The sequence below is a fragment of the Melanotaenia boesemani genome, chromosome 23, assembly GCF_017639745.1.
Source record: "Melanotaenia boesemani isolate fMelBoe1 chromosome 23, fMelBoe1.pri, whole genome shotgun sequence".
NCBI classification, from domain to species: domain Eukaryota; kingdom Metazoa; phylum Chordata; class Actinopteri; order Atheriniformes; family Melanotaeniidae; genus Melanotaenia; species Melanotaenia boesemani.
Genome location: NC_055704.1, coordinates 8,624,449 through 8,646,524, shown reverse-complemented (window position 1 = coordinate 8,646,524; position 22,076 = coordinate 8,624,449). Strand labels below are relative to the sequence as shown.

Genomic DNA, 22,076 nt, shown 5'->3' with positions numbered 1-22,076 from the left:
GTCTGAGTTCAGTTTGCTTAGGCAGTTAGTTATTTCTGGAAGTCCAGACTTTCCTTTCCCCCCACGTCTTTCAGCTGATCCGAGGCGTTCCTTGGCATAAGCCAAAATGAGCCCTGTTTTCACCAAGTGGTCCAACTCAGGACGGGGTGGTTTGATGCAGTTTGGTACATTAAACCCTGACCTCTGTTGCATTTCCACAACTGTACCCTTACCTGGTAGGAAAAGTATAAACTATATAATAATAGATGCGTCAGCATTGTAAAAGCAGGACATCATAAACTGTGTTTCTATTGGCCCCTAGAATTGCACAAAACCTACATTTTACAATAACAAACTGGTAATAGAAACATAAAGTTAGAAAAAAGTCTCAAATATCGCTAAAAAGATTTTATGTTCTCATGAAGTGGTTTTTCAGACATGTCGATATAGAAGATTATCACAAAAGGTTAATGGAAATTTTTTTGCATTTACACGTCATTGGATGTGACGTAGGGGGTCACGTGACCAGTTCACTTTGAGTAAAGATGGCACGGTGTGCATGAACGGAAGAGGACACAAATCGTTTTACAAATAAGAGAAAAATATAACCGCCATCCTTGATAGCCAATAAAAGAGAACTGTAGAGTTTTACTAGTTTTATGACTTTTCTATCTTCCTCAAAGTGGAATTTGCGGGACAACATTTTATGTGAATTAAGATTTATGCACTATTGCAATTGTACTTATACATTTTTTTTTTAAATATTGCTTTTTTTTTTTTTTTTTTTGCATAAACTAATGGAAACACAGCTATAGAGGCACAACACCTTCTTTGAATTATAACAAATAATGCAAAACAGAAACATGGCCTGTTCCTGCTTTGTTCTTATTGACAAGTTTCACAGGAGGTGACGATTCTTTCAATCAATCAATGGATTACCGTGTGTCAAGCTCCAGCCTTTGGGGCTGGATCAGTAAGATTGGGATCCCAATGGATAACTCAGATTGAATATTGGGGGAAAAATAAAATCATGTACTGTCCTGCACCGAGCCAGACTGCTTTGTAGAAATGAGGCCATACTACTTCCCATATGTCCTGCATCTTCCAGGACATGTCATTGGGTCTCATCCTATTGGGACATGCCTGGAAAACCTCACCAAGGCGGCGTCCAGATGAGGTGGCTCAGCCATCTTGCTAAGCTACCTCATCTGGCTCCTCTCGATGCAGAGGAACATCGACTCTGCTCAGGTCTCGTGGTCTCTACTGTTGTCTTGTGATCATAGCTTAAGGTAGGAACGTAGATTGACTAGTAAATTAGGACTTTTTGACTTTTGACTCAGCTTCTTTTTCACCAGGACAGACCGATGCAGAGCCCGCTTCATTTTGGATGTCGCACCTCCATGTGCTGATTATGGAAGTTAACACGTCACTTATTCCAGTTCTGAGCTGCTCCTCAAAAATTTCCCACAGAATTTTTATAGGATTTGCTGAGCATCATAGCTTTAATTTAAAACTGCTTTGCCCACTCTATTAACCACATGACTGCCTCTCCCTTTTATTTTCTGACACTGAACACAAGGTAAAGTAAATGTAATGTAGACTTAATAGACTGAATTACCCTTTATGCTTTACTTGTTAATCACAGTAAGAAGAGTCTTGGTTTAAAATATGGCTGGAAATGAATGGCTCATTGGTTATTTTTTTTAACAAAACCTTTGTTTACACTTGTGCATCATTAATGTTTTAAAGACCGTAAAAACAATATGACATTAACTACATTCTTTGTCTAAACGCAGAAAACCTCCTACAGTGATTCACATTAGCTATAAATGTAAAGCGTTGTGTCCGTGCTGTAGGGTTGCAAGCTGCATTTCATACCCGGATCTGAATGTTTAGAGCTTAGCTGTGCACGTTTCTGCTCTGTAAAGGTAAATTTTGATGCAGCTGATTGTTGTAGGAAGCAGAGAATGAACGGTCTTGTCTTCAGTCAGCAGAGCTCTCAGACCTCACAAATCTACCATTTCATGTGTCTTCTCCTTTTTACTCTCCATCTTTTCACATGTTAGAATATCTGTTAAAATACAGCAGATCTGAAAGTTTTGTTTTATTTATTATGGAAAAAACATCAATTATAAAACATCAATTTGTTTGGAAAAAAAAGAGAAGGAAGTACTCACTGATGTATTGTACAAACCCAAAAATAAATAAATGCAATTAAATAGTAAATTGGTCAAAAGAAAACCATTTTTTTTTGGATCAATGCAGCCAAAGGCATCCATTATAAGACCCACCTCACACACCAAAATGTAATTATTTCTCCGTGCCATCAGTTATCTCAAACAGGCATGGGTTGGAGGTCTGTCCTAATGAAATTAAAGAATGGGCCCCGTATTTCCCAAATTTGTCATAACATCCTCTCTTTTTTTTATCCCCAATTTAAGGAAATGAAGAAACTATCTAATTTAGTGGGTGTGACAGGATGATGCTGTTGACCTTCAATTAAAACAATTATCCTTCCAGCCGGCAGGGTGGTGAAAGCTAAAACATCTTTTTTGAGTTTGTTTTTAATGCTTCACGGTTTTGCAGGAACTTTAACGGACCCATAATATCCTGCTGATCCACCACTTGTCTGAATGTTGTGTGGCCTACTTGTTTATCTGCAAAAGATAACAAGGGAAATGGATTACTAAAAATCAACAAAGTGGCCTATAACTGCCTGATCCCAGCTCTGTTTTTCCATTTTTATAAGACTTTCTATTCTGTGTTAAACTGCATATTAAATCATTTGGGACAGTGTTGTTTCTTTGGGTTTTGGTGCAGTGAGAAATTTTCCAAGTTAAGTGGACATGTCCCCGTCTTTCCTGTAATTTCCACCTATGCTCTTTATATAGATAACAGATCATTTAATCAAAAATTTCTTAGATCTCTGTAATCATTGGCTCCATCCACACACAACAGGCACATGTGCCTTTAGGCTGCTGTGATGCATGAAAATAATCTGATTTATGAACACGAGAAGCTGTTTGCTTAAACAGCATTAAGTCCTTTTGTCTTGTAATTATGCACTGCAGTTCTGCCTACAGCAAAATAACTCCCAGATCTTCCCCTAAAGGCCAGCACTGTTAGTAGGAAAGGAGTCGGAGCAGAGGTTGATGAATAACGAGGAAGACACACAAGTCGGGTAGATTTTTTATTGTTGTGTAAACTGCACAGTTGGTTAAGAGATAATGGATTCACAAAATGTGGAACAGGAAGGAACCTTGACTAGGAAAGTAGGAAATGGGTTCTAGTTGAATTAATGTTGATATTCTGTTATTATTTAAAAGGACTTTATTAAAGTCTTCAGATGTATGCTTGTCATACTTTGTGACGGCTGACCTCCCAAGTAGGAGGTTTTTAAGGCAGCATGAGTGTGCAGGCACAGACGGTTGACTCCCATCTGTCCACCTGTCACTCACCGACACACATACACCCACACACCTTCATCTCTCCCTGTGAGAGGAAGACTGATGTCATTGGGTTGGCGTGCAGGGCACACAGTGTATCTGGGTGTGGTGCACAGTAATTATCTTCTTCCCAAAGCCTCATCTGGCCTCCATCTGCTGGACTCCGGCACAGTTAGCTTCACCTTTTCTATTCATAGAAAAAACATTGTTCATGTTCATTTAGTTTTTGATGTAAACATCTGGAGGCTGAAGTTTGTCCTAGCACCTTCAGTTTTACTTCTTTAGTGAAGAGTATTATCAACATGGCCTCTTAGCTGCTATTCCATCTAACAGCACTTTTGTCTTCCTGCAGCTTCAAATAACTCTTAGCCAGCGGTCAAATAATATGTTGTAGAAAACACGGCTTTAATGGAGGCTGCTGGCTCTGGTAGCTGGTTGCTATCATGTTGTTGTGAAACGAGAAGTAAAGCAGCGGTTGTTACTTTTTATGACTGCTTCCATTTAAAATTGCTTCCTCCTGTTTATCACTATTTGTGCTTTGTTTGTTCTGTTGATGGCGCTTGAAGGCAGCGTTTTTGACAGTTAAACCCTTAAGCCCTAAAGAGATGATGACACCTCTCCTGGTGTAAAATGTGCCGCCTTATTCTACCTTGGCTCCAGATATTTTCAAGCCTCTGCCCACAGAATGACTCAAGGCTAATTACTAGAAAGATTGCTATTTGTTAGTTGGGAAAGCACCTGAGGAATGAGGCCTGTTCCACTTTATTGCCACAGCACAGGCTGGGCAGGTTTATTAGCCTGCTGCACTTCCTCCACTTCGGGGATTTGCCACCTCCAGCATGCTGTGAATTTGAACCTGAATAGAAATTAGGGATTAAGATCAGTCCAGATTTTATAACAGATGACACGCTGTTTTCATTAATGCCACTGCGTCAGATCTGCAGCGAAGGTCTCCTCAGAAAGGAAGCGAGGCAGGGCTCCTGTTATCTAGTGTGACATTAACGCTGCAGGCGTATTCAACACTTTATTTTCACCGCAGCTGCAAAATAGTCATCAAGCCTGTGATGTTTACTCCCACTGCGCCGTGTGTTATTGTTACACTGACATTTCCACAATTTGATATGTTTTGCCGGCTGTTTTATCAGAGTGTCACAAATTCCACTGAAGCAGAAGCTGTCATGATGCATAAAGCATCAAACTGATTAACTCCTGGAAAGTTGCCTCCTGTTCTTTAAAGCTGCATGACTCAGCTTTGTATGATAGCAGCTGTGAATGGCAGCAATTAGAAAGAGATACATCTTTTCAATGACTTCACTCCTCACTTATCTTAGACTGGAAATGAGTGACGGCAGAAGTTGTCCCATGTGTTCAGTGCAACATTTTAAGAAAATTCTTGTGTAGATTCAAGCTGATTAAGTAGTCTCCCTTTGCATTTTCTCTTTAAGTTTAATTTCTTTCTCAACATCTTAAGGACTTCTTTTAAAAATTGCGTAAAATTTAAAGTCTAAAGTTGACTAAACATCTTTACTGTGAGGAACATTTAGTTATATTATTTTCTTAGATTAAACTAAAGAATTAGAAAAAAAAGTCATCCTGTAAATTTTTGTAATTTTAAGCCTTATTTATGAAGTGAAAATCAAGTTTTTAAAGACACACTACAGAACCTTAGTGGAATACCTGTGATGCATTCCCTATCAACGGGTAATTCGGCATCCATCTTGCATCCTTCAGGAAGGAAGGCTTGCTGGAATATGATTACATCTCCCAGTAAACAGGCCTGCGAGAGGAAATAGATCCAGTGACCCTGTCCGCAGGGCATCGGAGTACATACAGGGCCTGCCAGACTGGAATTTGAAGCCTAATATTATGTTACTGAAGACATGGCCCTCAATAGGCTACATACCTGAACATGTGCTGAACTTCGTGGTACTTGTCCTTCTGTTTAGGTGGAATTGTCTGGCCCAGTTAGTGTCCTTTTCTGGTTTAGTGCAAGTGTAGCTTCTTAACCCCTTAGTCCAGATGAGCTCAGCATTTATTCTCTATCTGTTAGCTCAACACTTTTGACGTACAGCCCAAACAAACCACCTGAATTTAAATATCCAGGTCTTCAGATCTTTGAGGGTTTTTTTTGTATGTTGAAAAGAGAAATTATTGTTTTTTTGAAGTCTTGTTTTTGAAAAGTGATATGGATACCATAACTTCCAGTAAAAGGATTCACTTTTTATTGGTGACATCATTCCTGCTTAAGTTTGTATTAACTTAGTGCCTTTACTAACCAACCCAGGAATTCCCATCACAGGTCTGTCTAGTGCCTCCAGGAATAACTGCATTAGTAATTTTTTCCACCCAACAGTCAAAAACTCCCAGAGTCTGGTATCATGAACCCTTAAAAACTCCATTATCCCTTTTTTGCATTGTTGGCAAATTCTGTCTGCATTTTGTTTTTATGTTAAAATGCTACATGCATTTAGCTCAACCCTTTTAATCTCACTCAACATTCAGATTTCTTTTTTTTTTCAGGACAGCCTCAGGTGTCAGATTATGAGGTTGAGATGATGTAAAATTAATCTGTTAATAGATATAGCAGTATAAAGACCAACCAACACAAGAAAACAGAATTTATTACTAACAGTACTTTGTAGAAATAACACACAGATCATCAGTGACCAAGCCTTTTCTCATCTCCACACCATTCTCTCAACTCTTGGCTTTCAGGAGAAAAAATGTTGGCATTGAAACAAACACACAACAGAAACTATTTACATATTTACACTTTTCCTCATTTACAGTTAATTATGCTACTATTTACCTGCTATTCTCACATAACAAACTCCAACCTAAGTGCTTTTTTGCACCGCTGTGCATCAAAAACATCCTCTTGGCTTTATTCCAGCCATACAGAACCATTATTTTTGCTCTTGTCAGAAGCACATAGAACTTTCTGCTCAGTTATTGATCTTTGGCTGCTCCTGATTGGACAATACAGTCAATTTAAGGTCTCTGATAGGTGGCAATGTATCTGGGAGATGCATCTGCTGAAACAAATCACCGTCGGTCACATGAAACACATGAAAATACAAAGAACTTAGATTTAGTAAAGCAGTTTGGGCACAAAGTGTAGAAGTCTGAACCAAAAACTGGCAGACATCAGTGCAAACACGGCTAGAAACCTGACTTTTTCTATTCTCCTGCTTCTTTCCTGATGATTCTTTGTCCTCTTCTCTAACATTTAACCAGTTTACTATGACTGGGGGTGTACGTCCTATAGATCCTTATCAAAGTTGAGATGCAGGTTTTTCAGGAAGTATTAAGAACACAGGAGGTTTTTCTAAGTAATGAACTTTTGTCTTTTTTCTGTCACATGATTCCTTCTTCACTTTCTGAAGCTTATTGATTATTTGGTCTGGTGTTCATTATTTATTTATTTGTTTGTTTATTTTTTTTATGCATGTGAACATTGATGGCCGGTGTTGTGAAAGAGGCTCTGGAGCGACTGCACCATCGGGTAATAGCGATCCTGATAGTGATCATTAAAAAAAAAAAGAACTTGATCAGGATCTTGATCCAATACTTGAGAACAAATCACTAATTTCTAGCCACACTGGATCTGGACTGGACATTTTTGTATACTTTGTAAGTCTCAACCTCATATGACTGGCAGGATAGATAAAGAACAGAAGAGAAAGTCACATCCAGACATCCAGAGAGCTTTCAGCTGCTGCACCTAAAGTATTCAGACCCTGCATTGTTTTAAACTTTTCAGGTATCTTACTCCACAATTTCTGTTCACTGACTCACCAACTCTTTTCTCTTTCCCCCAGAAGAAAATGAATCTGAAAGGAGCCTCTTTGTCCTACTTGCAAACATCCAAAGATAAAGACAGAGGAACTTTTGCAATGAACTCTATTTCTGACACAAACATCTCCCTCGTTCTCTTTTGGCTCTCTCCCCTTGAGACACACACTGATAATGTGTTTCCTCACCACAATGGCCGTGCTTTATTTAGTGGCCATGGTGAGATATGGTGAGAGTTTTTATCTACTCAGAAAGTTTGATCCATCAACACTTAATGCATGGACATCAGACAGATGTGCTCTTGTGGAATGCAGAAATCTTGGCCGTAGTTTTGCGTATGTTGTGGGTCTATGGAGACGCGACATTTAACCCAGATTTTACTCTCTTCGGATTTGATTGATTTCATCATTATGGAAAATTCTAGCACAGCTTAAGCAAGTGTTGTTCTAATGGTGTGTAAAGTAATCTGAAATCAATTGTCCAGTCCTAATTGAGCGTTTATGTTCAGTGTTCAAAATACTTTAGGTAAATCAGGAAGGAATTGAATTGGAATTATGAAAAATAAGCTTCCTAACCAGAAGCTCAGAGGTCACACTTCATTTACTATTAACATTTTGGTGTTTAGAGCAGTCATAAGAACAAGATCTATGGGTGTAACTTAAATCATATTTTGGTTTTAATGCTTTGACTTCGTATTTTTTGAGCAGGTGATTAAAAAATAGACACAGACATCGAAGGATTAAGTTTCTGGTTGGTTTCATGTTGTTAGAAGTTTGTCATTTACTTGTTTTAGCTTAATAAAGAAGTATTGCACCTCCTGCTTCTCTATGTAGTGTGTTTCTCTTTATCTATTTGCTTGGTTGGCCAGGCCAATTAAGATGGCGGAGAAAGGACAAGTATAAATTTACTTAACCAAAATGACAAATAAGTTGATTGTCTGTGGTAATATCAAAGGCTGTTGCAAGAGGTTAATTTAAGAAAGGACTGAAATTCTTACATAAACGTGGCGCAACTTTAGACTTGGAACTGTCACATTTACACTCAATATTTGCTGCTGAATTTCCAAAAAACATGGTCAGTTGCTCAAAATGGCACGTTGAAAAAAATACCAGTTAGCATTTGGAAATATTAAGTCGGTGTTACAGAGAGTGTTCATATCATAAGACATCAATTTATTGGAGAAAAAAGACGGACTGTTTCCCTGCACTGTGACCCCCCCCCCCACACACACACACACACAAACAGAGGAGTAGTTTAAAATGACGCAATGATGTGGCTCTGTGGCTGTGGAAGATCAAACCGGCTCTTGTTTTTATGAAACCAGCAGGTGTCTCTTGCACCAGCCTTGAACCAGTACTGGAAGCACTTTGGTTTAAAAGGGGTCACAATATTATTAAGGAAAAGCCATGCGGAGAGCAGAGCAGGGCTCAGAGAAACAGAGACAGCCAGAAAGGTGAAATTTAAAAGCCACAAAATACAAACGTGGTGCAGGATGTCATTGCCGTCTCTTTGCATCATGAATCAGTGACTATCAGAGTGTCTCATCAGCCTTCCAGACAGCACATTTGCAACATTGTGGTGAGCGGCTGTCTTACAGTAAAGGTTCCAGATACCGAACATCTCACTGCCCGTCAGCCTGTGATTCACGACCCACGCCTTATCGACCGGTGTCAAGCAGGATACACCTGATCGACTGGGTGATGTATGAATGCACATGTGATTGTAAGTGATTGGAGGCAAGCGGGACTGGAGCATTGTGGGTAAAATTTGTAGACTCCCACGCTGCAGTCCCAGGGGCCATGTTGTCTTAGATCTTCAGCTGTCTGCCTTCAGGTCCATCTGACCTTCTGCTCAATCCTCTGCTGCGTTATTTACTTCAACAAAACAAAATGAAATGCATTCACATAAATCTTCCTGCTTCCAGGCTGATCAGTGGGTGGTTGGGTCACACAGGTCTGGGAGAGGTTAGCTCTGATGGGGACTGTCCCCTAATGTGGAGCCAGGATAAGAGCTACACTGATTTACTGGTTTACTAGTGTGTGTGTATATATATATATATATATATATATATATATATATATATATATATATATATATATATATATATATATATATATATATATATTTTTTTTTTTTTTTTTTTTTTTTTTTTTTTTTTTTTGTTCTTCTTCTTTAATAACTTGGAGGTAATACACAACCCCTCTCTGTTTACACACTACCCCTACACAGAAAAGACTGAAATGTCAGAAGTACAATATTAGATCAAAATAAAGTTAATTGAGAGCTTTACTTTAAAAAAAATGCTTGATAGCAATTCCATTATGGCTCCAGTAGTGAAACACAACGCAACTTCTGATGATAATCATGTAGCTGTTTACAAATGTTGGTTTGCATTTTATAGCACAGCAAAAACCAAACAAACCACATGTAAAAAAAAAATGTTGGAAAAGACACTGAACCATAGTGGTTAAGAGTGGATCAAACAAAATATCTTTGCCAAATTGTCAGTGAAGTATGTTGCAATCAGCATGGCTTTAATCTGCAGGCATGCATACCATAGAATTTAATTACATGCAGATATTAAAGTAGCACTGTGTAACTTTCTGACCCTAAAAACGTGTTTTGATGGTTCACTAACATTATGTACCATATTCCTGGAGTCGTCGTTGCCCTGCAGAATCCTGAGAAACGTCACTTCACCAGGATTCTGGTTTATGGCATCGCGTCACACTAGCAACTGTATATTAACACATGGGCCATTTTCAATGTGCACCATGGCTGATTTAGCAAAGAAACGCAAGAGGACGTAATGGGAGGAAGTATCGAAAAGAAAGAGAGAATGTGACAAAGCAAGAGATAAGACAGAGTCACTATCAGAATGACTAAACGCCCATTTATGCTCGACACAGAAGACAGATACACAGATGGACTGTTCATCTCCTGTATCGGCTATGCACGTGATTTAGTCTGTTTTCATGGAGCTTAGCCATCCGTCGCTTGACGCAGAAGGCAGTGCAATACCACCGGAAGTTGCATGGGCAGGGCTGAGCAGAATAGCTGACACGCAACCAGCAAAAGGAACAAACCAGAGAGGAGGAAGAGGGAGGGACCAAAAAAGCAGAAAAAGAATGAAGAAGAGCATAACTGTAGAAATTGTGCGGGCTTTTGAAGAAAGACTATATGCGAGTGTTTAGGGCCTGTTGAGCGGTTGGAAAACTTTCTAGTGATGCATTACCACCGCCAACCGGTGTCTGAAACAAACGTCGCCCCGCGGGAATGAACTCTGAACTTAGCACTGACCACTAGTGGAAGAACTGACTCAACAACCATAGCAACGTGAAAGACACATAGAAGTATGAGGATGGCATAAGGGAGCATGAATGGGAGAGAGCTGAAAGTGCAGGTTGGATGCAAGATAGCTGCCGAATTAGCCTAAGTTCAGGGGGATGTCAGTGTGCCACGAGTTAGAAGCTCAAAGTTTTAAGGTCGACAGCTTGTGTGTTATTACTTTAAAGGAGAGTATTTACCTTAAAAATGAAGGCTAAAAATTTAATCTCTTTACACCTAAGGATGAAAAGATTGGAAAAAATTACAGCAGTAAGTCAGAAACAGAAAATATGGTTTGGAGACTGGGTCTAAATATTAGTTTTGGCTTTTTGCTAAGACCAAAACATTCCAGGAGCTGCTGGAAAATGAAATGGCACAGTCTGAAATTAGCCATGAAGGACACTGGAACTCTGGCTGGTGCCTGATTGGTCAGAAATCTGCACACTTAGAGCAGGAAATGACACTGGTCGGGCAAACAGGAAGCGTGCTAAGCAGAGTGGTGATGTTGTTCCAGTGTTTTCTTTCCATGCGTTCCCTTTCCCTCGATCAGTGTGGCCTAATGCCAAGTCTGAGGAAGGAAGGAGAGAGGAAAGGAAGTGAGAAAGAGGGTGAGAGAAGGAACCCCCCTCCAGCTCTATCTACAGACATTAAACTGTTGTGAACTAGTTTTTATTGACTCCAGCGAGTGCTGCTCTGTTTGCAACAAATTCTTTCAAGATGGATGTTGGAGCTGCTGGTTGATGGATTTTTCATGCTCTGTTTTTGTCTTGTCAAAGTTGAAAATACTTTTTTGAAACATTATGTGACACCGAGCTGCATTTGTCAAGTGGACTAAACTATGCTTCCAGTGGGATAATGCTGCTTCATGTCTACTGGAGGTGTAAGTAAGCAGTTATTTGGAGCCAGCCTCCTCCCCTGTGATTAGATGTTTAAATAATGTAGCTGAAATTGAATTATCAGTGATTTTCACACTTTGTTAAAGATTTAATCCTTTTTAAACGACTGATAATCTGCCGTAATGTGTATTTTTATTTCAACACAGGAAGAAAATTGGATGATCTGGTTGTGATTAATTATAAACCTACAGAGATTCTCTCGCCTCTTCTCTACAGACCTTTCAGCTTCTTTCCATTTGGTTTTAGAGCCTTTACATCTGAGCTGTTTGATCCACTCTTGCTGCTCAGTTTTCACCTGCCGTCCAACATCCAATTAGCAAGCAAAGTCAGTAACTAGATCGCTCTTATACTGGTCCGTCATTAGGGATTGAGATATCATTTTTCTCTTTAATACAATACTAGTAATTTCATGGTACTTTTTCATTGATATCATATATTGATATATGAATAAAACTAACAGAATTATTGAAAGAAATGCTTATAAAACCATAATTACTGATATACTAATTAGTAATTAAAAAAAAAATTAGATTAAAATAAATAACGCCTGAATTTATTTACAAATGTGTAAAAACCAAATACACGAGAAATCTAAAAAAAAAATGATAAAGACTGCAATAAAAAATGCAATGAAATATTAAATAAGTTAACAATAAAAGATGAATATTGAATAATTAATCTAAAAATAAATGCATAAATAAGAGTGAATAAAAGATAAAGACCAGAAGAGGTTGCCACAAATTCAGGCAATGGCTGCCCTGGATGACTGGTGCCTGGCGTCGGCGGTGGCCTGTGCCCCATGACTGCGGGGGGCTCTGGCTGGGGTCTTCCTCTGCCACCCGTTGGGTGGGTCTGGTGTAGTCTTTGTGGTGGGGTGGCTGGAGTTTGTGCTCCGGGGTTGCTGCTGATTGCCCGGGTCTCTGGGCCACCATAGTCTGCCTCTAGCCTCCATAGAGGCGAGGTTGCATTTGTACGATCAGCCTCCTCTCTGATCATTCCTCATACTCTGCATGCTGACACAGTCACTGAGTTGTCCAGTGGTTTTATACGCTAAGAGATACTTTTGTTGGGGTTTTTGTGTGTGTGTGTGTGTATGTGTGTGTGTGTTTCTGGTACTTTGGTTGCTGTTGTAATAAATGTTTGGTTTTTTCCTTTATCTTTTGTTGTTGTTTTGGTTATTTTTTAGAAACTCTTGATGATTGTGAGCTTTGTTTTTCTGTAAAAGCTGTAGGGAATTCTCTGTTGTGTTTCTGTACAGGTGTAGCAGTTGGTTGTCTGGTGTTGGTTTGGATTGAAGGGTTTTTGCTTTCTATCTGTTGTATCTTTGTCTGGACAGGACAAGTAAAAAAAAAAAGACTACAAAGTAATAAAAAATGTATTTCTTAAATTTAAACATAGTGCCCAAGAACCTGCAATAAAGCAGTAAAACAATAAAAGATAATATCATCATCACTAACACTAGCAGCATCACCATGACATTATGACATCTGATAGGCTACCATAATCATGTGATGCAGAAGGATTACACCAGCTGGTTTTTATCTGTAATTTTATTGCTCCAAAGTGAAAACATATGGCATTTTTTGTGTTTGCACAGTGGCATTGTGATATTTAACAACATATTAAATTCAATATTTTAACTGGCAGATGTCATATTGATTCCCGAGTTTTGATATGTTTACACCTGTCAGTCATGACTTTATTTATTATGACTGATCCTAATATTGAAAGGGTCCCCTTTTGCCATTCAAACCATCCCTAATTTGTAGAAGCATGCACTCCCAGCCGGGGGGGATAACAGGAGTGCAACACAAAAAGTGACTTCTTCTCTTTCCCAACTCCCAAGAAAAACCAGCCCCACAACGGTTTCTGCAGTCCTTTGCAGTCCTGAATTATCAAACAGGGTAGCTTCATCGTCAGGGTGAGAATGGCCAAAACAAACAAAACAAGCCTAAGTTTATGGAGCGTTATCTTCCCGTAAGGAAAAAAATAAATAAAAATATAGTGATCTTACATGACTCACTGAACATACACAAGACAAAAAGACACCCCTACCAATACCTTGACACCTCTTTTTCATGGTAATGCTACATAATCATATAGCACAGGGCTCCAGACTAACTTTTTTTTACGAGGAGCACAGTGGCCCCTCACTCAGATTTTTCCTCTCATTTTCACTGTATCACTTAAACAATAAATTCAGAAATTACAATGTTTACAAATCTATTTTTTTTGTAGTTGACATAACATAAAAAAACACATCTTACTGGCTGCACTAATATAAAACAAGTAGGCATAGAACTTGTCAAATAAAATCAGACTTGATTTGATTTTCACTTTGTAGTCGAAGCAGAACGGCAACTTTGTCACTATCATTCCCCACAGGGCGTGGTATGACTGGTCCATGTAGTTCCTGGCAATAAACAGCTTCAGGGACTGATACTCCTCTCCAGCCACTATTTCCACTCAGTAAGAAAAGCAGCTATTGGCTGTGCTAAAAGTGGCTAGAAGTCACTAATTAGCATAATCAGCCTAGTACATACAGTTGTAATCGATGCTGCCATAAAGAGGGATGTTGTGGGAAAGGCAAAAATTGATAAAAAGACAACCTAAAATTTTTAGAACTGCTAAATAAATAAATAAAATAATAAATAAATAATTCTGTGAATATGTCAGTATTTTAAGTGTATTTTGTTTTTTTTATTTAGGAATCTTTTACATTTCACAACACTTAACTTTGTAAATATTTTTATCCACACTCTTCGTTAATAGTCGTTACTCTGACGGTAAGCCAGCACAGGATCCTCCAGCAGCAGCTTTGTACGTTTCATTTTCAGCCTGGTCATGAAACTGTAGCAAAGAAAATAAAGTGTTGAAGCTCAACAATATTTACAACACAGTTAAGCATGGACTGGTCTGATTAGGAGCCCGGATGGAGGTCCAGTCCAATCACCAGCCAACACCTGAAATACATTCAGGAAAGCACAGACATTCCTGAACATAACACCAACCTCCAACGTGGAGGTAAAACACCACATAGCAATCTAATAGGACCCTGGGTCACGACGTTTAACAGGTGGGGCCTTCATGTGTTTGACTCATATGTTCAGCACATCCCACTGATACTTGATTGGACAGAGGTACGGAGAATTTGGACTCCAACTCACTGTTGTCTTCTTCTTGGTAGGGCTCCTTCTTTGCCAAAAGAGGTCCCTGCTATCAGGAATACTCTTTTCTTGTACTTTGTCAGTGACAAAGTTAAATGCTACTCCTTCCCCAGATAGGTGATGTGCATTTACCTGGCCATCTACTTTTTGTTTAAGAAATGTGATTCATCAGACCAGACCACCTCTTTCCATTTCTTTGTGTTTTAGTTTTGATGCTCACATGCCACTTATAGTCAGGGGACAGGAATCGGCATGGACTGCTTGACCGGTCCATAACCTCTTAAGAAGCAAGCCTGCATTGGGACAATTGGAAACTGATGACCCCTTCAGTGAACCCTTGTGGTAGATCTTAACCCCTGCAGAATGTAAACATCCGTCTACATACGGGGCGGCATGGTAGAGTGGTCGTCCTGTAGCCCAAGGGTTGCTGGTTTGATCCCCAGCCGGAGAGCTCATGTCGAGGTGTCCCTAAACAAGACACCGAACACCGATGGGTGAATGTGACGTATATGTACAGCGCTTTGGGTAAAAACGCCATGTAAGTACAGACCTTCCGATGAAAGCTACAGTTATAGAGATGCAATTACCCAGATGTCCAGCAATCACAATTTGGTCCTTGTTAAAGTCCCTCATATCCTTAAAGCTTTCTGCTTTAAACAACTCAACATCATAGACAGAAGGCTCACTTACTGCCTAATGTATCTCACCCTCTTCCAGATGATCCATGTACCTCACCTACAACCACTGGTCAATTCCTACATACATGTTTCCCCAGATCCAACTTAAAGTATGAGCTAATTTCCAGGCATGTGTGTGGAGCTAGTTCATACTGATGCTGAGAGTATTGTCTCATTGGTATTCAGCTGCAGGACTCAGAGTGCCATGACGCACTGAGGCGCAGCGGGCAACATTAATCAATGCCGAGCAATCAGCACCCAGCCTAATTCAATCAGCCCTCCAGAATGCTGCCATTAGGACAACAGAGGCGTGTGTGTTCTCACCACTGTTAACGTCCATGTGGTTTGTTTGTGAGCCCGTCCCCTTTGCCAGCCGCCATGGATCCAAAACGAAACCCTTTAGAGAGAGAGAGAGGCAGACTGGTAACTGGTAAGAGGAGGCAGATAGATGGGGGTATGGAGATGATGGCTGTGTAAAGTTAGCATAATGAAATAATCACGTTTTTTTTTTTTTTCTTTTTTCTTTAATTATCTTGTGCGGCGGGACTTGAAGACAGAGAAGTGGTATCATGTTTAAGAACCTTTTTGTGATTCATGGCAGGAAGCAAAGAGGCTCATTAGCTTGAAAAATTGAGACAGCTGACTTACACTTAGAAATGGTGACATTTAAGACCTTTTTTTCTTTTTTTTTTTTTTTTTTTTTTAGTCTTTTTCTGATAATGGTGAACACAATCTCCCATGCAAGCTGTCAGAACTCTGGCTTTGGTCTCTCAGCTTTTTGAGATGTTGCATTTCTGTTTTGCATTTTGATTTTATGCATCACAGACAGCTGGATGGAGTATTATGAAATTTGACCAAAAAAAGAAAAAAAAATTATAAACTAAGTTTCCTTTAACTGCACTCCCTCTCCGTTGCATCTGTTTTCTTTAGTTCTGGCAGGAAAAATAGCTCCATCCACTGCTCCATCTCGGTGAACTTTTGATGAATAATCATCAATACATAAATATAGAGACATTTCCTGAAAACTGTAGAAAAACATAAAAAATTTAAATGTACATTTAGCCTTTTTTGTAAATTGTTGAACTTGACTAAACCAACTACTTTGGCTATAAATTAGTATACACCAGAGTATTTCTGCTAATGGCAGAAATGAATAAACTTTCTTTACACATAAAGGCTCCTTGAGGAGTAAGCCTTTTTTCCACCAACACGGAGTCCCTTACAAAAACAAAATCTTGTAAATAAGGCGGAAAAAAAGAATTCAGTAAATAAATATAATCTAATGGCCTCATTTGGTGAGCTGTTTTCTTGAATAAAAATTAATAGTGTAAAGTAAATTATATTGATTTAACCCTGAAAAGAATAATTTGGAATAATAGATCTAAGTTGTAATAAAATACAACTATTCAAAACAATTACACAGATTCAAAACCAAATTCCACAAGTATCGTGATTTTTAAAGAGAATATGTATTTTCTTCCATTAAGTTTAGATCCAACTCCTTGAACATTCATGTCATTTTCACGTCTTATCTGCTAGATTTGATGTGATTTGGGACTTGTTGCATCAAGAATTACTGAAGAAAAAAAACGAGACTAACAACAAATGAGAAAGCTTATCTACTGGTGATTGTAGGGAAACTTCTGTTTCTGCCACTGTAGTCCACGTCCTGCATTTGGCTTGCTTCAAGCGAACCGAGACCTGCATATGCAGGCAGACCAGAGTTTGATTACAAATTTACACCTCCCCCAAAAAATCAAACTTTCCAAGCAAATCAATTATGATTAAATTCAAAAGGTCTGGTGTGAATCCATCCTTAGAAAAACTGATGTGTGGGGGCCACCTACTAAATAAATATACACATTAAAACAAGTATGGAAGGGGGGAAAAGACAGCAATAAAAGAAAAAGTCTGTATTTAAAAAAATAAATCAAATAAAACAGAAATTTTACTTGCGAGGTACTCCAAATCCAAATTTTAAATATAAATAGTTTTCTGGCCTATTTGTTGGCTTTCTAGTTTGACAGCTTTAAAACAAAACATAACAGACCAAAAAAAAAAAACACATTTTGGTTAATATCTCCAGTAGGTGAGAAAGTCACATTAGCTAATAAATTTACATGAAAGTAAAATGACAGCATGGATTTCTGTGTCTTAGTAGTAAAAACTTTGTTTTAAGTGCCCAATTTTAGTTTTTTTTTTTTTCCCCCCCTTTAAAAAGCATATTTTCGGAGAGTGATCAGTTTTCACTGGTACATATATCTGTCGATAAAATCTGTAAAATAATAAAAAAAAAAGATCATTAGATCGCAATTTTGTTGGATGTGTCCAGAAAATGTTTCAACCTTTAAAATTGTAACAAAAATGGTAGTAATTTCTGCTTTGACCCCCATCTTACTGCTGTGTTTATTTTATCCTCCTGTCTCCGTCGTCAAAGATTGACGACTCGATTCCTGCATCGACGTCCTCTCAGTTTAGACGGCTGCCACCAGGCAAAGCTCTTATCGGGCCTGTAGATTAAAGAGGAGATGAATCTGAGACTTACAGCATCTCTCCCTTTTCAATCACAGAGATGTTAAGGAAAACTCGATGAGGGCTTATTGATCTGGTGCTTGTGAGATGGCCTCTGTATAACTGGACCTACAGGGTGGTGTCTGAAGCAGACTGAGAGCTCCATCAGTACCCCCTCCTCCTCCTCCACACAACCCAACCCAGCTACAGTAATAGCAGCTCAGTCCATACCTCTGCAGGTGGCCGCCAACTCCTTCATATTCCATTTTAGAGGTTCTCTTTATCTCACCTGACAGAAGTCGCTCTTGAAATGCAGAATGTGAGGGCACTAAATTCTTTTCAAAGATTGCATATTGATTCTTGTGATGTTTTTTTTTCTCGTAAAGGCTTGAAAGTTAGAGGTAGAAGGAAGAGGTAATTCCAAATCCAGCCTTCCAGTGCTGCAGCATTTGGCTGTAGTTCACACTGGAGCCCAACATGAAGCTTTAAAAGCTCATGTATGTTAAACATATTCAGATTTTTGCATTAGATTATTAAGTCTACAGTGACATAATTATCCTTTTCTTTTTTTAAAATACAATCTGTTTAATTCTGAGCCCTGTTGAAGTATGGTTGAGTTATTGACCATGGCAGCCACAGCAGAATAAGATGTAAAGAACATCCTGTAACAGGATGAAGCAGATGGGGTAATTACCAGAGCTGCTGTTGTTGCTTTGTTAGTTGAACCTTTTTAATTTTTCAGCCTGTACATGTTTACACTCTTTGCAAGGCAACTATCGAGGTGTTTCAGGCTAATATAGGTGTTAAAAACAAACAGTGAGATAAGATTTTTGTGTTATTTCAGTGTAAATTGATTATGACATGAGAATGATCCACTAAGATGGAACTTGTCATTCAAATACTGTCATAGTCACCTTGAAACAATAATAGAAAATACCACATGTGCATGTACTGTTGCAGCACTCCAGTCACCTGCAGTAATTCTGGCTATGAGCTGCGTTACATGTGCAATTTGCTTTTCTGAGGCCGATTTGTTAGCAAATGACTGCAGACACTGAAAACTGGTCACAGTTGTGTTTGTAAAAGGCCAAACTTTCACCTCATTTTGTGAGGTCACAGCCTAGCAACAGTGGGTCTGAGGCATAGCAACAGCAGCCGCAGAGTCGGTCCAGCAGTGCAGTTATTGGACTTTCTGACTCAATGCCGGAGGATACAAATACAGACACTTCATCACAAGGACACATGTGCTTGTGTGGCTCGCAGCACTCATGTGTGATTCTCTGTGTGTGTTGTTAGAGGAGAGAGTGGCTGTAATGAGAGAAAGCCTGATGCTCATTTGAAACCAGTCCATTAGTTGGGGAAAAATGAACTTGGGTGCTGATATTGCTGAACTGCTGCTTCCTCTGCCTGCAAGCTGCACTGTCCTTGAGTGTGTTACTGCACATGTGTTTGTGTGCATATTTCCTCATATCAGGGTTGGGCGATAAGGCAAAAAAATCAATCTTGATCCCAATATAGAATTTGTTAATGCTGCCAATGTCTACAGTATGCTATACTATTAAACACAAGATCGTTTCTGGCTATGAAATGTGAAACTGGAGTTGTAATGTCTGCTTTGTTCTGAAGGCTTTTTATTTGGGGTGGTGGCCATGAATGATGAGATGATTCTGCTTGGCAGGAACTGCTTCAGAGTCGCATCGGTTCACATTTTCATGCTTTCTCCTTTCCTGGTGATTAAATAAATTTGTCGTGTTTCCTCTACCAACGTCAAAGTTTGCACATTGTATTAATCTGTTCATCATTTTACTAAATACAAATTAAATCCATATCACTGACCTATTAGGACCTTTTTTTTTATCATCTATTTCAAGACTTTGAGAAGATAGGTTCAGTTTCATTCGTACTTTTGTGGTTCTCTTCCACACATTTATTCTGTCCTACGTTTGTGCTCAGTTTCCTTCCTCGGGTCATTATAAGTCTGCTAGTCCAGAACAACGAATGGTTTATGTCAGTGGGTGGGGGGGTGTTATATTGTCCTGCTGACAGAGGTCTCATCATCCCACCATCAGGGAGTGCGGTTGTGCTATGCCAATAATGAATATCAGGAATCCAATTTTTTCCCAGCAGAAAATTTAATTCTAACAAGGCGATCGGTCAGTATTTTCTGTTTTCACTGAATAATGCAAACTGCCTGAAATCTTTTAAACTTTTAGCGGCTGGAGATCCAAATAGCAGTATAAGTGGTGCTGACACGAGTGTAATGCCAACATCAGCATCACATGTTTGTAAACGTGGCATTAGCCGAACCCTGTTGGGCATAAATGAGCGGTGTATTGCCAACTGGAGGTTGAACTTATTGAATCAAGATGATGCAGTTAGAGAGGAAAACAGTGGAGATGCAATATGTGTGCTGATTAAAGATGGAGTATTGGACAGATGAAAAATAGAAAAGACTGACAAAAATTAGAAAGATGGAAGAAGGAAGGATATACTTGGAGCTAACGAGAGAAACATCACTATAATATGTGTGTTGTGTACTTCCAGATAAAAGGAAGTTTTGTTGAAAACTGAGTCTGTGGACATTTTATCTATTTGTCCAGATTCTTGGAAAAAAAACTAATATCTACAGGAGTAAAAGGACGGCTGAAATAAATTTCAAAAGAAAGACAAAGAGCCAAAAATGTAATTTTTTGTGAAGGAAAAAAAAAGTAGGACAGGTTTTTTACCACCTACATGTTTAAGTATTAGGAAAACAAACCTATTAGTATACAATAGGGCTGCAACGATTAGTCGATTAACGAATTTAGCCGTCGACTATTGTCGGCAAAAAAAACTACATTGTGAGACATTGTCTTCTAATCCTATCTCTGCTGAGAGTTGCACAATGCACATGTGCAAAGAGGGGGGAAAAAATACAGAGTGAGGCATCGTCTTCTTTTTTTTAACTCTGCTGAGAGTTGCACATGCGCAATAAAGTCCGCCAGGGGAAAAATACGGTGGCGGACTAGGGAGGAAAACGGCAGCGGAGAACGTTAAATCTGGGGTAACTTCAAGTTAAACGTTAAACTTACAAAATAAATACATAGATTTGTATAGTGGACCTTGTGTACCACGGAAGTACATCTGCAATGCTCGAACATTTAAAGAGGAGGCACGTCGGACTTACTTAACCTTATGCAAAATTTCAAAGCTGAAAGTGAAATAAGATCCATTTATAATAATCATGATACATAATCCGATTGGTCGACTAGTCGTTTTAATAGTCGGTGACTAATCGACCATCAGAATAGTCATTAGTTGCAGCCCTAGTATACAAGGTACATGCATGCTAAGAGTTACATAGTGATAAACCTTAGAGCGGAGATGGCGACTTCGGTCCTCAAGGGCCGCTGTCTTTTAGGTTTTAAACATTTCCCTGTTTTAACACCTAATTAATTGCTCAGAACTTGACAAGCTCTTCGATCCATTTGATTTGGAACAGGTGTATTGTGGCATGAAATATCTCAAACATGTAGGTCGATGCCCTCGAGGACCAGAGCTGCCCATCCCTGCCTTAGAGGCTCTATGATGGATCCCTGAGGAACCCCCCAAAAATATTTAATGTTTTATGATGAAGTGGCTTTAGAAACTCAGTTAATTTTTTTTTTATTATTCATTCATTTTTAAATTATATCTGAAACTTGACACTTGGGTGAAGTTTGAAATGTTCCTACATTTGACTTCCTGTGCACTTCACCTGCTGGATGCAACTTGCCATGGCTTCCTTCAAAAAGTATTTTAAACCGGTGATAGGTGTCTAATTCTGATACTTGTATTTAGAAATCAGGGCAGCCAATTACTTGATATATGAAGCCGAATTTCCATATTTTTCAGCCATTGTTAGACTGTCTAGTATAATAGGCACAAAATGTAAAGATTATTGATTTAGCTGCTCATATTTGCTCTGCTGCACTCTACGGTGTCATAGCGGATCCAAACAGGCTAATCTTGTGCAAGGAAGACGTGAGGCAATGTCTACATTTTTGAAAGGTTAGAGTCATGTTCACACTCTAGATAATTTTAAAAAATTTATTATTTTAAGTCAGAGAGCCTGAGAGATGAATGAAAGCAGTTTCACTATCATGGCCTAGAGTCTTTGTAAGAGCCCAATCTATGTTGTGAGCATGAAGATTGCCAGGACACCCTGGTAAATGAAGATAAAACTTGAGGCGGATTTATACTCGCGTGGCGTCTGCGCCACTGCCGTAGGCGCTGCGTAGCTCCACTGAAGCCCGATGC

General features: G+C 39.0%; 1 protein-coding gene across 2 annotated transcripts in view; it reads left to right on the top strand.

The window, feature by feature from the left end:
* usp6nl (USP6 N-terminal like) overlaps window positions 1–22,076 on the top strand; it is a 104,335-nt gene that overhangs the window by 16,139 nt on the left and 66,120 nt on the right. The window contains exon 1 of one of the 2 annotated variants that reach the window (XM_041976975.1): window positions 11,070–11,427. The exons of the other annotated variant lie outside the window; for it this stretch is intronic. Within the exon in view, the coding sequence (XP_041832909.1) occupies window positions 11,403–11,427 (25 nt within the window). The 5' untranslated portion in view covers window positions 11,070–11,402. Of the gene's footprint in view, window positions 1–11,069; window positions 11,428–22,076 lie in introns of those variants that run through there. 2 annotated transcript variants of the gene reach the window in all.